General features: G+C 45.6%; 1 protein-coding gene across 1 annotated transcript in view; it reads left to right on the forward strand.

Annotated features, from left to right (window-relative positions):
- LOC107192473 overlaps positions 1-17,688 on the forward strand; it is a 143,347-nt gene that overhangs the window by 80,296 nt on the left and 45,363 nt on the right. Inside the window, exons 3-11 of the mRNA XM_015581732.1 lie at positions 654-702; positions 4,966-5,218; positions 9,336-9,546; positions 11,358-12,523; positions 12,670-12,886; positions 13,033-13,234; positions 13,304-13,347; positions 13,919-14,291; positions 16,250-16,547. Of these exons, the coding sequence (XP_015437218.1) occupies positions 654-702; positions 4,966-5,218; positions 9,336-9,546; positions 11,358-12,523; positions 12,670-12,886; positions 13,033-13,234; positions 13,304-13,347; positions 13,919-14,291; positions 16,250-16,547 (2,813 nt within the window). The remainder of the gene's footprint in view (positions 1-653; positions 703-4,965; positions 5,219-9,335; positions 9,547-11,357; positions 12,524-12,669; positions 12,887-13,032; positions 13,235-13,303; positions 13,348-13,918; positions 14,292-16,249; positions 16,548-17,688) is intronic.

A 17,688-nucleotide genomic window follows, 5' to 3' on the forward strand; every position in this document is an offset into this window, starting at 1 on the left:
CGTTAATTAAATTGACACAATCACGTAGTAGATACCATACAAAAGACTCGCGGTTTTCGACTAAAAATATTCCTTCTAAATTCTTCGCCATTCAGCCATTACTCTCCGTTACATAGAAGAAAGGAGGTAAATGGTTCTTCAACAGGGTTACGGAGTGTTCGTCCTTATCGTTCCTTCTTCGACGCGAAGGTTAAGGGTTGGACAGGGAAAATTCAGCTTGGCAATGGCGGAACGTCGCAAAAACTCGCAGAACCGTGCCGAACAGAATGAAACGGAACGGAACGGAACGAACAGGTTCCTCGTTCGTTCTAATTGACGGGGCAGACTCGCGCAAAGTGCTGTTCAAAGGCTCACAGTCGATTCTCTATGCAAACAGAAAAAAACCGACGACAAGGGAGTCGATAGGGGGAGCGTATCTCGGCAAAAGGAAGTCGTCTTTGTGATGGAAACCCGCGTAGCTTGAACGTTTATCGTCGACAGAGTTTTCACCTTTGAAAGTTTCCGACGAAATATCGAAGTTATTAGAAGAAAATGAATTCTAATTTTGCATATTTCGCAAATCCGATTACTTTCAATTCAGCTACGAAATTAAGATCGTACAGTTTATTCGTATATATGTATCTCTTCACACACCTCATTTCTTTTTGTTGCAGGCTCGACCAGCCGGTGACCAGCTCTACGTCCGGAATGGACAGCAAAAAGGTTCGAATGATATTATTTTATTTCTATATATTTTTTCGTTAAACTTTATAAAACCGTGGGTATAACTTTTGGAGTTTATTCTACGCGGGAAAGTATGGACATCTGTTTTGTGCGATCGAGTTAAGGGCTTGACTGATTGAAGATCAAATTTTGTCATTTTCGAGAGAGAATTACCGACAGACATTGTACGTTGTTCTAGTCGTAATATTTTTAAAAGAATACCCATCGAGGTAAAAAAAGGTCGCGTTTGGCAGGATGACGCAGGCAACCCGAACGAGCTTTCCAAAATTGCATAGTTCCACGGAAGTTGTCGGAATCGATACACATCATAGAGGTTTACAGTAGTTCTAAAGGTAGTTCCAGTGGCCCGATATGGGACTCCTTCGGGGTTGACGATGTCGTTTGAAGTTAACGCGATTAAATCGACGCGATAAAGGAGAGCGAAGTTAATGCAGCGATCCCAGTGAATTAACCGAGAACTTTAAACGTTTTCAGTTCCATCGTTTGCTCTTTAATTACCTGTTTGCAACTGTCTCCAACACGATACCGCAACGAACGATTTAATCAGAGAAATTATGCGCCGTTGCCCAGAGATTGATCGACTTTCGGTTAAGGGAAATCTTTGTTGATTCCATTATTTCACTTGCTATCCCTTTTACAGTCCTTTTTCTAATAAGATAATAAGAAAGAAAGTATCTAAGAAAAAGTCCAGAACACAATAAGAAAGAAAATGCCTAAAGATATGCAATAGCTTCTAGGATATCCTAATATCATAATCGTAAACACGTCATCGGATTCGAGTAGGTATTATTGATACGAGTATGTATCGTCAAGAAGACGTTCTGGACAAGAATATACCACGCGACAGAATACAAACGACGTCTGGAGTTGCTTGGAACACGCAGCACACACACGGAGAGAGAGAGAGAGAGAGAGAGAGAGAGAGAGAGAGAGAGAGAGAGAGAGTGAGTAACTTGATGAAGGAATTCTCGAGACGGAGCCGAGAAACTTGGCGCGCCAATAACTAGCTAGCCACAGATGGGTGCAAAACATAACCGGGAACTTCTAGCCGACGCAGACGTGTCGGAAAGTTATGCAAGTCTCATTTCCTGCCGCAGAGAAACAAACAAAAACCGCGATCTTGCAAGTTTTCCCGCCTGTTTTTTTTTTTTAACGAACCGCCAAACGAAGTTTCCGCGTACCGCGTCGCAGAGTTTCGAACTGTTCCTTGTCTGGAATCGCACGACCCGCTGACTCCCTAATTCAACGAATTACTTAAGCGAATCTTTGTCTCCTCGGCCACGGAAGAGAAACTTCGTCCCGCCGGATTTTCCGGGCTACGAGTTGCAGCGAGTCCCGCGTGTTCCGCGGGAAACAACGCCCCTTGGAAAAGAACGAGCCTTGTTTACCTTCAGCGTGGAGATGGGTCGTGGAAAACCGCGGCGCCCGCGAGGGTTGTTCGCGGAGGAGGAGGAGGAGGACGTTCGCGGTTCTGAATCACCGGTGAAAAGTAAGACATCGTTATTTAGAACCTCTATTACCTGGTTCGCGAAGAATATCGTTAACTTCCGGGAACATTTTGCTTAATATCGAGGTTTGTTTAGAGTTGTGTAGTCTTTAATATACAGAAAACACAGCTTTGTTTCTGTATTGAAAAATGCAGGAGGGTTGCCGAATTGGTACCATCGCCTAGATAGGACCACTCAATAAATTGTCATGTGTGAACAATTCCCGCTGTATAATAGACACAGTGTGTGTATAATAGTGGTGATTATATTAACAAACTTAGTATACATGCATCGTATATTGTCTGTCATACAGTGCAAATTGTTTACCCGTGACAAACTACAGTAACGGTCCAACCTAGATGATGGTCCAAATGCAACAAACTTCCCCAACAACGAGTTCTGTATCACGATCCAAAAATGATCAAACTTTGCGAAAAAAACGTAGAACGTCGAGAAACTTCGTGGCTCGCGTTATCATTGGCTCTTCAGGGAAAGTCGATAGTGGGCATCGTTCGCGTAATTAAAAGTGGCTCGTGTCGGGGGCAAAATTATCGGTAATTAAATCAGTTTCCGGAAACTGGATCGGCTCGAATTTCAGAAGCGAAACAAGCCCCATCGAGCACATCCGCGGAAAGGGACGATCGCTGCTGCCTTAATTGTACAAAACGACGAAAAAATTTTGCCAGGGAGCCTTTCGTGAGTTCCATGGAGCGAGTCACTGGCCTTGCAAACTCGGTGAAAACTCTCCGCGAGAGACTTCTCTTTCGAGGAGGACCAAGTGTTCTCTCCTAGAGAAGTCGGCGAACGGGCCATAGGATGCGAACTCGCGAGAGGGGCCGATCGCGAGCGGTGGGGAGTAAACGCGACGAGTGCCCCCACGATCGGTCAGCTCGTTAGCTTGTCCAGCCTTTCCACGAGAGAAAAATCGAGAGAAAAACCGAAACTCGCTGATGTCGACCGGCCGCTCACTCGTTCGCTGACCTCTGTACTCCTCGTCCGACCAATCAGTCGGTTTAACTGGATTCTTGTTGAGCGGCGGTCCGGAATTATTTACTGCAATTTCCGAACGCGTCTTCGCCGTTTCATGCTCAATTATAAACGAGGGCAGGCTTGTTAACGTCTAACAACTAACGCAAATTTTGGAAAGATTCTAATACGTTGCACAGATTGAATTACTATTGCATGAAACGAAAATGTTTATAACTTACGCGTCGCTAAAATATTCGATCCCCTGTTTTTAGATCGGTCTCTACACAACTTCTTGCTCTTCTCCAGTTTCTTCGTGGCTAAGCTCCCGGTTAACGAAACGGTTCAGACGGGAATTTTGTGGGTAACGGATAAGTTGTCGATCGGATGCCTGGAATTTTTGCGGTAACCCGGCTAAGACCCGGCACAGGAAAGTGGATCTCGATTAACTGTCGAGAAGCCTGTCGCTTGGATAGCAACATGACACTGCACTCCGGGCTTATACCCTTTCATGACGAACCAACGGAAACGAACATAAGCTTCTAAAGTGTGTCGATGGAGCGGTTTTCTTCATCCCTCTGTATACATATAACTTGTAGATATTTTTGTAGTGGATGTCTGCTCTCTTCGTACACAAGGATCATTGTATTTTCTTGAATAAAATTCAACGAAAAAAATGAAAGCTGCGAGGAAAAATCCAAACTTTAAATTTCCGTTCGTTTACGAGGAAAATTCTGAGAAGTAATAAAGCAAACGTGTAATCTGCACCATTGGAACCATAATCGATCGATAACGAGCTTTCTCTGTTGAAAGATTCGAGAATGGAAAACTGGAAAATCCGCAGGAACGAAAGGAAGATTGAAAAAGGGAACGCGAACTTTAACGCTGTAGTTTCGTTTGCTTCGGAACGATGCTAAAAAGAGGGCGGCAATACCTGCAAGCGAGGGTAATGTTTCATCGAGGACGGCACTGCTCGAATTTATGAGCAATTTCATTTGATTAATAAATGGTATTCGTATTTTTTTGCCGGTGACTGTTTTGACGCAGTCGATACCACGGGTCACGATGGTCATTTCCAATTGTCAAAATTTCCGGAACGTGGCAATTATGTAAATTGAATAAAAATTTACGAAGCGACACAGACGATATAAATATTTTGCACGATGGCACCGTAAACTTGACGACGAATTTTCGTTTTATTCAATTTATGAAAAGTTTGAAGTGTATACAGGGTTGGGGGTGATTCCATGTGAAAAAATAAGTGGAAGATATAAAATAAAATGTTTCATTCGAGACTTCGTTTCCCAGAAAATTAACATTGGAAATCGGAAACGCGTGTATTCTTGGTGGCAGTAAGTAGAAACGGAATGCAATGACCAGACACGATAGCCGAGTCTTATTAAATTGAGCGTGTATCCAGGATTTTCGGAAGTTTCGACTGAAAATATTTTATTTTCGACCCTTTTCTTTCATGTAGAACTTTTCCCTACTCGGTTGTACTACCAATTACACGACACCCTGTATAATTCTTCTTCATAGAAAACGCGTTAGAAGTTATGCCTACGTTTTATGAAGTAATATTTACATATATGTATATTGCTTATATTATTCTTAGTTTTCTGTATTCGTAGCGTGATTGAAAACTTTGTTCTTTCCACTGAATCACCAGGTACGTTTCTACCCGTTAGCAGAGAATCACTGTCTCTCCAGCCATTCGCCGGATGCTAACATCAACATTTTCGATCGTTGGCGGAGTACACGTATAAGAGAAAGAAAACGATGATTGCAGGTTGTCCAGGCGGCGCCGCTTCCCGTACCTGTGCAGGTACGCAGCAAGAACGATGGCTCGGGGGTGGCGGCGTCGGTGTCAGGAGTTCGCAGACGAAGCGGCTCGCAGGGTTTGCGATCGCCGGCCGCGAAGAGGCCACTCTCCGCCCCCGTCGCGCTCCAGGGTTGGCTACACAAACAGGGCTCGGAGGGTCTCATGCTCTGGAAGAAACGGTGGTTCGTCCTCTCCGAGTACTGCCTCTTTTATTACAAAGGTCAGTCCTCCCTGTCTGTGTTTTCTTTTCCAGCTGGAATTGCGTGTCGTCTCTCTGTTTCCTCGAAAAAAATACCATACCACACTGCTCTCCGGTTTTTCCCGTTCCTTTTCCCGTGCGCTCTTGGCACGACAGTTGCCACGATTCCCGACGAAAAATTCGTGACTCGTAATTCTGCAGGGTTCATTCGGTATACACGTGCACCTTTTGTTTCTTTCTCTCCATTTTCTTCAGCGGGGCTGTCGCAGACGAAAAGCGGAGAAAAGAGAATTACTTTCGGTTAAATGCGCTGCCGAAACGCGTTTGTTACAACACGTGGCTCGATTAAATTTCCACGGAATTTTCAGTTCGTCGAATCTGTTCCCGTGACCCTATCGAAATTTTTATCCTCTCCACGGATACTGTTCTGTGATCACTACGACTGCGAAAACGTGTAACAAGCTTTTCCATGATTTTCATCTCGGTATTGCATTCGTTTTTCCGGCAAAATTGGTCATAGTTTGCAGCGAAACCACGGTCGGAAGTAGTATCCGGCAGTAATTGGTCGGACGTAGACACCCAGTTAACGATCCACCACCGCCACTCGGTTGTTCCCCTTTATTTGGATATTACCAAATTACTATGCAACAATACGCAAATTAACTCGCGATAGATCGTTCAATACTGTATAGAAATAGAATGTACAGTGTGTCCCACTAGAACCGGGCCACCGTCAATATTCCAACCTGCTGTCATTGTACTCGGTCTTTACAATTATTCAAGCTACGCACGCAGCTTTTCTTTGTTACTCGAAGACCTAGATTCGCGGATAGTGGAATTGGAGTGGATGGATTCCGGTAATTATCGAGTATTCGATTTGTGTAAGAGCCGAGAGGCTCTTGACAGTCACTTTGCAATGGAGAAGGTGACACGCTTGTGTTCCCAGTTAGAACCTCGCGGAGGTCCGTGTTCACCTGTAAATAATCGCCTAATTTCCGCGGCGATAATCCCCTTCTGTCGACGAATAAAACCCACCGAATCGTTTACGCGCACGCGAACACCGTTGTTAATTAACGCGATATCATAATACGACGGACACACAATGGGAACAATGCGTGTCTGGGTTATTATTCCGTCGGTGTAAATTAATTTACTGTCCCATTTTGGTCCATCTGAGCGTAAACTCGCTTAATACGAATTTTAATATTCGCGACAATGGCCGCGAATCGTTGGACCAAACTCGTTGCACTTCTCGCCGCATTATTAGGTCCGCAGTCGATTCTACCGTTTGCATATTAGCAAACTTCCAGCCACTGAGGCTCGTAATTTTCATTTTATCTGTCCCTAATTGTCGCTTGCCTTAAGCAAATATACCATTGGTTCTTGCGATTCCCGTTCTTGTACTGTTATAAAACGGGAATAATAATAGATATCGTTATCGTACAGGGAGTTCTGTTCGAAACAACTAAACTAATAACTGTCCTCCCTCCGTACAATCGCAACACTGTACAATTATCGGAAGGAAGTTTCTCCTTCGACTATCGATAATTTAAGTTATTGTACATTTTGAGAGATCTCTTTAATCCGTGAACCGGACGATGTATCCGTAACGCGCCACTAAAAACACCCTTGCGCTTCGTTGCACGTTCGTTCGACTTGTTCCATAATATTTCATAAACGCTTATCAATCTCTCAGGCGCTTGAGACAGGAACATTTTTAACCACGTTAAGATAACATTCTTCGCCGGGGAACGCTTCCGCGCGCGCGCGCGCGCGCGCGAGAGAGAGAGAGAGAGAGAGAGAGAGAGAGAGAGAGAGAGAGAGAGAGAGGAGAGAAAGAAAGAAAATTCTCGTCCAAGATATAAATTTCGTCATAATGGGAAATATTTCACGGTGGAAAAATGAAGAAAATCGAGGATCCCTCGGGAGCAGGTGTAGCCGCTGTACGTATGTACGAAATCAGGGAACTCGCGCAATTAGTGTTCCCGGGGAACGATCTGGCGGAAAAGAGTTAAGGATATTGGCGCGATGTGGGTAGTGAGGGGGGGGGGCGGCATGACGGCCAGAAATTGGTTGAGTGTAACGCTGGAAAACAACGAGAACAGCGAGATGAAGGTTGAAGCTGTGCCAAAGTCTTTCCGCGTGGCCACTGAACGGGAAAGAAAAATGGTTAATTCCATCGCCGATCCTCTTAACGGAATACGAATTCCACTGATGGTAATGGTAAACTATTAAAAAGTCCGGCGATATTTTATAAACCGCTTCGATCGTGTCCGAATTTTGTTTCGTCCTCCTTCGTTACGTGTTATTATCATTCGTAGAAGTGTCTAGACCAGTGATGGGCAACTCAGCGCCCGCCAAACTCACTAGCGGGCAACAACGTGCAGCATGCGGGCATATGGCAGTGGTGGGTGACATGTGTGAATTTCACAGACAAATATGTGGCAACACCTGAATCACCCTCTACATCGATACTCGATTCCCATCTATCGGCGGGTATCAGATATTTCATAAAGAAGGTTCAAAAACCGTCGACGTAAAAATCCAGCTTCGAACGTGATTAAAACAGGGCCGGTCCCGTCGTACTAGCCACGGTACTTTTGCTCCTCTCGTCCTACGTGTTCATTCTGACGTCCACGGTGAAATTTATGGCACTTTTTATCTCCTTCCTTTTCCTCTGTACGCGGTTCAACGTGATTTATGCCCTCACCGGCAGCGAACCGGCCCCGTTACGCGATATCTAACGCGTGTCAATGGCGTTAGAGCTGTCGGAAGCGTCGAATCGAACCTTCCCGATTTGTCAGACTTCTGTCGTGTACGTGAAATCATTTCCTCTCCGCGTTTGTCCACGTCACGAGCCATTACCGAATCGAATATTCGATTTCAGTGATCAATGAAGGGTCTTTGACTCCTTGAACTAGCCCGATGGAAGCCCCTCGTAAGATGCGAACGATGTCTCAATCTCTATTAGAAGCCCCTCGCGGTAAAGAAACCATACAAACACGTAGATACGCTATTCTAGTTGGAAAATGATCGATAAATTTGAAATTTCGAGTATTGTCGCACAGAATAAAAAAATAATCTGGTATTTAAAACAAAAATCTCGGACTGCAATACAGTGATTTTGTCGTTATGTCTTAGATGCGGCTAGAATAAAAGTTGATTCTCTTACTCTTGAAAGATTCGACGGTCGAAACGTTGGAACGAATCGATGAAGTTATTCGAGCAAACATGCGAACCGTCCCACGATGTATGCTTTGAAAAGGGGTTGGTGTTGTTCGCGTGGCTCGCGTGCACTCACGCTACCACCCTTTTTCACCCTCGAATCTACGGCGGTCCCTCAGCCCGTGGATTTTACAACGAGCGCCAGCAAGTCGAATGAATATTTCACATTAATGAACGAGAACGTCGACCCTCTTGCCTCGACTTTTTCGTGGCTTACGACGGAAAACTTTGTGTATGCATGTGTGTGAGTGTGTGAGTGTGTGTGTGTGTGTGGCGGGGGGGGGGGGGCGGGGCGTCTGGTCTCGTTAGAATGGATCCAAGCAGACAGAACGATCTTTCCGGAATCGTTTGATGCAAAACCGCTCGGGAAGTCATGAATCGCCGTGTATGCGTTGCTTTTGGAGAAAGAGCAAAAAAGAGGTAGACGGTTGATTGACGCGAACACGTAGATAATTGAATACAGAGTGTGCACCGTGCAATGTAGCATTACCTTGACGAATGAATGTAATACACTGGTATTATTGTAGAAAGAAGAGAAATCATACAAGTGTCTCTTTTGAGAAGGTTTCTTTATCGGGGAAGTACAATTGAAGCGTGATTAGAGAGGCGAATATTTCAGGAACGCAGAATGGCGTAATAGAGAAAGAAGAAATTTTATAATAGGTACGTTTAGTTAGATATAGGTAACATATACCTATAGGTTCCAGGATCGCGGCGAAAAGTCTATGACGTCGACGGGATCGGGTTTTATAGAAAATCCATCAATCGTCGCGTGTTCCTTTCCTTTTTCTACTTCTTCTTGATCGTCAGTCGTTCGGATCTGGAATCGACACGTTTTCCGGCGAGTGATGTCGTGCCCGTATAGCCATTTTCAGTCGGCAAAGAGGAAACTTTGTAAAAAATCTGCTTTCAGGTCCGGAGGAGGAGAAACTGCTCGGCTCGATACTGCTCCCGTCGTACAGGGTCACTGTGTGCAAGTCCGAGGACAAGGTTAACAGAAAGTTCGCGTTCAAAGCCGAACACGCGAACATGAGGACCTACCATTTCGCGGCTGACAGTCGCGAGAGCATGAATCAATGGGTGAACGCGTTGACTCTGGCGACACTTCTTCAGGATCCAAATCCGTGAGTGTCCTCGCGTTATTTCCTTACTGGCGACATTCTTACTTGGATTAGCAACAACGAAGAAGGTGTTGCCTCGTATAAAAGTTCGAACGACTTTCAGAACACCAGTGTAAATTCAATGGTGTGTTAGTAGGCTTAATAAAAACAAAGAATGGAATATAGAGAGCACATTGCACAGCTTCAATTTTCTCTTTGGTATCGTCGGTCAAACGATTGAAATTCGTCGCGCGACATTCAACCGTAGATGCAAAACCAGTTCAATGTTATAGAAGTTCAATTAGCTAAGAGCAGAAAGGGGACCAATCCCGAGGTAGAGAGCACCATTGTTAGCCCCAGGGTATTTTACGTCGGAATCATTTATTTCGCATCGCTGGGATTTCTTTATTCCGACTCACCATTTATTTCCTATTCCACGTCTCTCGTTTCTTTCACCGGGGTCTCCGCTCTTCGCTCCTCTTTATCAGCACTTCCAGTTTGCCCGTATCATCGTACAGCGAACGATCGTGCGCCGTCCATTTCACATCTCTTGCTTCTGCTTCTAATTGTACTGCCGCGATTTCTGTGTTTCTGCTGCACTGGAGACTTCAGACACTCTCTGGCCGTATAAAGAGGAACTTTTTGTCAGTCGGTATAGTTTGTTCTTTAAATAATTTTATACTTGGTGAATATTTTGATAATCTTATTGGCTAAGATAAGCTACAAGCATCGCCAGTGTGATCGGCGGAAATACTTTAACTTAACTATCGTCATCGACGGCAGGGTAACGTCGATGTCACGTAGGAAATCGTACCCACGGTCCTAGCAGCTATAAGAAAAAGAAATTACGGTAAAAGTGACCGTAACGATATTTACGGTAACAGAACGTTCGAATATTTTGTTTGATCCTGGTTTCGTTCGAAGCCACTACGTTCTCGAGAGTTTTATACATATTCTCGTATTAGTATATTCGAAAAGATTAATGCAATACCCGTTTAAAATACGACAACTGTCGACTTCGTCGTCAGAATTCTCTTTTTCCATTATACGTAGTTGGTTGCTCGTGGGTTTGATTCGAGCGTATTAAAAGGATCTGTACGCGATCACGGTTCACAGGGGTAAACTTCGAGTGCGAATGTGTGTCCACTCCACCAGAAGGCCCGTATCGGTCCCGTGAACGTGTTAACTCGGTTTCGCGACTACCAATCGACTAGTTAATACGAAAAACCGCTTGGTAAATGAAGATCGACAAATACAAGCGCGGTGAAAGTTTCGCGTCACGTCCAGCGCGGAGTCAGTCATTAGCCTTTGAGAACGAACGAACTCGAAACCATGGCAGTCTGCATTCGGATGGACTTCCGGCTAGGGCAGAGAATTCGTGAAACGCGGAACGGAGCTGGTGGATGAAACGGGCGTTTCGCAGTTTTTCCGCCGAAAAGAGTGCTGTAGAGAACGACGAGTCCCATCCCTCCACGTTCCGTTTATCCACGGCCAACTTCCAGAAAGCAAACTAACGAGTTTGGATAGTTGCACCGCGATTATGCGCGAACCAGGAACCTAGATCCTGCGGCTGGCTGCTGGCTGCGATACTTTCGCGCTGGATGCACACGGATCGCTACCGTGCTTGTCCAACAACGGGACTGCTCTGCCGCAGCAAACAAAGGCAATTTCGCATTCCGTTTGTTCGACTTGAATGCTTGTCGGCTAACTGAACGGGAAATTAACCGAATCGCGCGGTTTTATACTTTTCCGTGTTTCGAAGAACTTTTCACGTTATTTCTCGTTTTACTTCCCTTCGCGTCACGTAATACCTAAGTAAATTTCGTGTGCTTCAGCGGAGTCGGAGAGGCAGCGGTGGTGATCGAAATAGCGGGCCAACAGGACGGCGAACGGAGCGCGAGACCGAGCGTTTCCTCGATCTCCTCGATCCTGAATCAAAGCGCGGACGACAGCGATTCTGGGTTCCATGGTTTCCAATCACGGGACGAACCCAGCCACGCTTCCAACAACAACTCCAGCCCGAACAGCGTCAATACCGCCTCCTTCCCCAATCTCAGCGGCAGCAACAGCAATTCCAATACCAACAACGGTGACAACAATAATAACAATAGCAACAGCATCGGGAACGCGACAAACAACAACGTGAACGAAGTTCAGCCCCTGGTGAACGGATGGATTCAGCAACAATCGCAGTACGGGCAGCCCAGCACGTCCCAGCATCAGCAACAGCAGCAACAACAACAGTACGGTCAACTGATGCCGTCTTCCCAACAAATACAACATGCTTACCCTCACCAGGTCATACTTCTTCAACACATACCTCATCAGAACACGGTTCAGGCCCTTCAAGTTCATCAGCACAAACAGGTAATCCAGCAGCAACAGCAGCAGCAGCAACCGCAATCGCACGCGACCCCGAGTAACGTACAGACCGTGCAACCGATGCCCAGAAAGTTCGGTCAACCGATCTACGCGAACGCTCCCCCGAAACCCAGAAGACTGACCGATGGGTCGACCGAGTATTCCACGCCGTCTCCGGACCCAGACTATCGAAAGTCTCCCGTATCGCCGGACGTAACGACAACCAGCAAGAGTCCCATGTCGGATTACGACAGAGGCAGCGCGATCTACGGGACGAGGCTGAGTCAGCCTAGTCAGCAGAGTCTGCGAACGGACAAGTCGGGCCTGAATTACGGCTACAACCGGGTGCAAACGGAGAGACGCACGCCGGACACGTACGGACGCAGCGCGGCGAAACCGCGATCCAGTAGAGGGAACGGGGACTACGAAGAAGTTTATGGCGCGCCTCAGCTTTATCAAAGACCGGCTGGTCCCGTCGGCTACTCGAAAGGAGCTTCCCCAGCTCCCATACCTATACCTCTTTACGCTCAACAGCACCAACAGTATCAGCAGCATCAGCAGCATCAACAGCATCAGCAGCATCAGCAACATCAGCAGCATCAGCAACAGATGCATTCCCCGGCTGATGCGACGGTTAATAGTCAGTATCTTGATACGTGAGAACGATATCGCAGAAAGAATCTAGTACTGTATTTTTGTCCAAGTTCTATGGAAAGCGTGTTCTTTTCAATAGAATCTCCGACCGAAAGATGTTAATAGATTTAATCGATTTTATTGTAACGACAGTGCCCATACTAAGGCAACCCAGGGCTCAGCCACCCCCACGACCCCATAGCGCTGACTTCCTGGAGTACGAGGCGACCAGAAGGCCTCAACAGCAAATATCAGCCCAGTGCGACGAGTCGTTGAACCAGCAGAGGCGTCCGCAGAGGCCTAAGTCGAGCTTAGACATAGTCACGCCATCGGATACCGTCAACGATGGATACTTCTATTCGGAGGAAAGGTAATTCAGTTTCGTACGTTCCTTATTCATTCACCGTATACTATCTTCCAGTTTTCCGAAAAAAACCAATCGAAACTTGGAAGCTTGATCGAAAGTCTTCGTTTTTCCCGAGGATGGATATATTGTTTACGATATGTTGCGATTAGATACGCGGCTCAGATGCGGCAGTCGGCAGTTTATCTCCACCAGACGCCCCAGCATCATCAGCAACAAAGGAACCAATCACTTTCCCGGGCGACAATACCGTCGAAAGTAACGGGTGTTCACGATAAAGGCGAGGAAAGTAGAGTAGCAACGTTGCCGGAGGCGGCGTCCTGCTCCGGGCTGAGGCGAGGACAGCGTGAACACGTTCATCATCAGCAGCAACAGCAACAACAGCAGCAGCAGCAGCAGCAGCAGCAGCAGCAGCAACAGCAGCAGCAACACGTGATTTCGTACCAGTCTCTGCAGAGGCATACCGAGTGAGTAATGCATTCGTCAGTTGCCCCCGTCACTTGTTTTATTATTTGATTTTGTTGTTAAACGAAACAAAAACAGACATTCTCATTGGTTACTCGATCGCGAGCATTACAATGGGAATTTCTCTCTGACTGTCGATAATCGGGAGTTTCATAAGCCCTATCGGTATATTTATAGTTTGGAACATTGCCAGCGCTGGGTTAGGCGCGGCTTTATTAGAATTCCAAGGACGTATCGATACCACGATAAAAGTATCGATGTCGTGCTCTCGGACTCTCGATGAGGGTTAACTGCAACGCTCATCGAACCGAAAGTTCAGTTTCCAAGGAATAGTATACGTGTATTCGGGAATCTTGATCCTACACGGAGACATTGGTCTTGAATCCTTGATAATATTAGGTTAGAAGGCACAGAATATCCGTTGAAAAGAATATTGTAAAGGCGCAACCTACTGTCCGTTCTAATGTGCATCGGTGTTGATGGACGCGAACTTCGTTAAGAGATCTAGACGGTTAACCTGTGAAAGATCAGATCGGAGATACAAGAGGTCTGGAATTTGTCCTGGTGGAGTAGAATGAACAGCAGCAGCGAAGCGAAGCTGAGAAGGTCCTTGCGGGAAAAGAGTTACGAGCCGAGCAGCCGGGAAATGTTGAGTCACGTCGAGGATGGAACGGTGCCACGACGAATTCCACGGGAGTACGACTCGTCGTCGATGGGGTGGGGCAGGCCGGCGAGTCACACGAGTCAGGGGACTCACGTGGCTCAAACGTGTCACGCTCCTCACGCCGGTGCCAGACGATGGAACGATCAGCAACAGTTCTGCAGGTCCGCATCCGCGAGGCTACCGAGGACGCGACATCCGGCAGCCCTCGATCCGGACGACGACGATTACGGCGAACGATCATCCGAGCAGGACTCGAGGGATGGTGAACGCAAGATTCAGCAGGTTAGTCCTTCTTTCCCTTTTTCCTTCTCTTTCTCTCTTTCTCTCTTTCTCTCTTTCTCTCTTCCTCTTTATATGTATGATTAATGGATTAACTTTACTGTTCTGCTTGACTTTGCCTAACCCATGGCAATTCTCGTTATGACGTTAAGCTCAATTGTGACATCTAAATTGCGTTCGTAAATTTCGTGGTTATACTAAACAAAAGCGTTCATTATTAGTCCAGACGCAGTGTTATGATAATAATCATTTATTTCCACTGGACAAAAACCCGTTAAATTACAGAAGCATTACACAAATGACAGACCTGTAAAACTATACATGCGTGAAGAATATATGTATCCGAGTAACTAGTTACAATTTGGTGCGTTCTAATTCCAAATGGAGTTTAGTTTTCAATACCATTTCATCTGGAGTAAAGAAGTCAACTTGGTTGCTATGTATAATTATTCGCTTGCGTACAAAATCTGTTTATTGAATTCTAACTGGTCGGGCAAGAATATTAAAATGCAACTACAGATTTTCTTCTTTTTCAGTCCTGATTCTTTGGAATTCACGTTATACTCGTGTGGTTTCTTTTGATCTCTCTGAAATACTACCTTGTTTAATATTGTAAAGATCATTTTTTTTCTCTGTATACTTCTCCAGTTACAAGCGGTAACATTCACTATTACTTTATCTACTTGATGTACGGTTGAAAAGGATGTTCGTTACACAGAAGGATCGTTGGGATGTCTTATTAAGTTAAGAAAGTTGTCTCGTTAAGTGAACGCTAATTGACGCGTGGACCGGGAAAGCATGGCACGGCTGTGTTAATTGAAATTAATAGATAGATAAACGGATGACGTAGATTTACCGACTCGTTTCCTAAAGTGATAATAATTCTAACGACGTACTGATATTATGTAATACAATTGGCATTTTAACAAATCGGATTATAATTTTTCGTTTGTGACTGTATCCCGGTAAAAAAATATGTATATTTTCAATTATTGTTGAGTCGATATTCTAGGTATATCGTGTACCCTCATCTCCGTATTCGTTAGTAAAATGTTTAGACTAGAAATCTTGGAATTTATCTGGATTCAAGCCAGTAGGACGTCGGAGGAGATCGCGTTACCACCTCACAGAGTCGGAAGGTTCAAAAGAGATGGCTCATAAATCACCCCTTCGTTTTCCTCCGCGTAATCCCGAACCGTGTCCGTTGGTTGATGGGCAGAACAATTCTTGGGTCGTGCAGCCGAAAGCGATGATTCACCGCGGGGTGCAACCTGCGCCGTGTATTGTCTACCTGTATTTCAGTCACGTCGACCGTTCCGTAATTCAGCTTTCACTACGATCCGTTCGATCGTTGTCATCGTCGCGGCGATGTTACTCGCGCTTTCCACGCTGTTCCTCGAAGATGAAACATCGCGCGTGGCTTCGCGGCTATACTTCCTTGTGTCTGTCGCCGCGCGTGCGTCGAATTCAAATATCGATCTTCCTGGAATCAGCTTTCGGTATTTAAAAAAATTGATCTCTTACCTTACACATTCACCGTTTCCTAAATAACTTCTTAGCTCGCCCAAGCTACTTCGTTGATTAATTTTTTTCTGAAGGATTTCATTCGTAGATGGAATTGAGAACGCTGAAAATATTGACTACACGGAATGTTAACCTCGTGTTAATGCTACACACTCTAGCCATTCTTTTCGAAATAACTCGAACCGTAATATGTAAATCGTTCGACGATACGAAAGCAGTTGCTCACTTTTTTCGAGTGACTAGAGAAATCCTATCGAAACAACCATTCAATCGGATCGACTGTTCAGCCATGAGGATGAGACATTTGAAAAAACTATTTCTTCTGGCCATCTGTAGTCTTTCCTTATTATAAGCAAGTTTCTCTGAAAGAAACGTGGCCGCTCGGTTATCCACTGTAATGGAAGAATCAGCGGTACAAAGGGTGTCTGACGTTTCAGCGAGAGGAGTCGATGAAACGACTGCTCGAATGGAAGCAGCGAATGCTGCAGTCGCCACTTACCCGGAAACCATCGGGCTCGGCAAACAGGGGCCGAGCGCAGAACGAGCTGTCGAGCTATTACAAGCAACAGGCGCTTCTCGAGCTGGCTGCCCACGAAGCCTCGGTCGCGGAAGGCCGTCATTCGAGGAGGCGAGAGGACAACAGTCATCGTCCGCACGTTCGAAGCAAGAGCACCGACGGCCGACGGACCGTCGCCAACGTTTCGCGATACAACAGCTACTCCAGCGACGACGAAGGTAGGGACACCTCGCCTGAACTTATTATCTGAGTTGTGGCTTCAACGGCCTTTCGTGGGACACTCACGCCTAGAAACTTCTCCAGCTGACAGACTTTAAAACTGACATGTATTTTCTTATACAAGCTCCATTGAGCTGGTTAACACGTTTATTATGCGGGAAATCGTTTTGCAATCATTCGTTCAGTTTTAAAAGTGCAGATTTGTAGAATTTTATTACATATTAATATTATCATTGTTCTCGCGAGTCTGAAATAACCTGTAGGCGGCAGAAGTTATTAATCGTTACGCAACAACGATGATTTTGAAATACTGTGCCTTCTACGAGACAAACGATTTCTCCTCGTACCTTAAAAAGTAACGAAGATATTACGGTGATCCAGGTAAACGAAACTGACTCGATGGAATTAGAACACGGGTCGATAAGTTAACGAGGGAGTCCCACGATCGTGCTGCGTCTGCGAGTTTGAGAACTCCAAGTAGATAGCTGGATAGCTGTACTAATGTATAACCGCTCTAACACGGTCAACGTACTCACGCGCGTTTCCTGCGAATAAAAAAGCCATGAAAACGCTTCTGTGTTATATGGTGTTGCACGTCGAGACTATCTCGTTGAGAACACGTTGTTACCAAAGACTCGGTACGCGAACGAACGTGACGCTGCCTTGCGCATGACACCGTACCAATCACACATAGATATACTATAATATTATACGTTCGAATAATTTCTAGGAATGAGTTTGAATAAAGTGCCTTTTTGTACGATTGGAATTCGAGAGTCAGATTAATTTGTGTGCATCGAAAACACCCATCCACTGTAACACCAGTGTGCTCATCAACTCCCTGGGACTAACACACGAACACAGGACACCAGACGAACGAAAGGAAAAGAAAACGTATTGGATATAGCGTGTATCGGCGCGACGAGTTCATGACCAAGATCGGGCGGATTTTATTACGACCTTTGACATTTCTCGATCTGCGCTCCACTCCTCTATTTACCTAGCTGTTTTTTCCTTCTTTCTATCGCCAATTCGTCCCTCGTCGAGGGACAGACCAAGTTTTGTAGATATCGAGGATCTTTCAGAAGGTGAAAGGAATATACCTATACAGTCGGGTCTGGGCTGAATGGTGAATGGGAA

The sequence above is a fragment of the Dufourea novaeangliae genome, unplaced genomic scaffold, assembly GCF_001272555.1.
Source record: "Dufourea novaeangliae isolate 0120121106 unplaced genomic scaffold, ASM127255v1 scaffold343, whole genome shotgun sequence".
Taxonomy (NCBI): Eukaryota; Metazoa; Arthropoda; class Insecta; order Hymenoptera; family Halictidae; genus Dufourea; species Dufourea novaeangliae.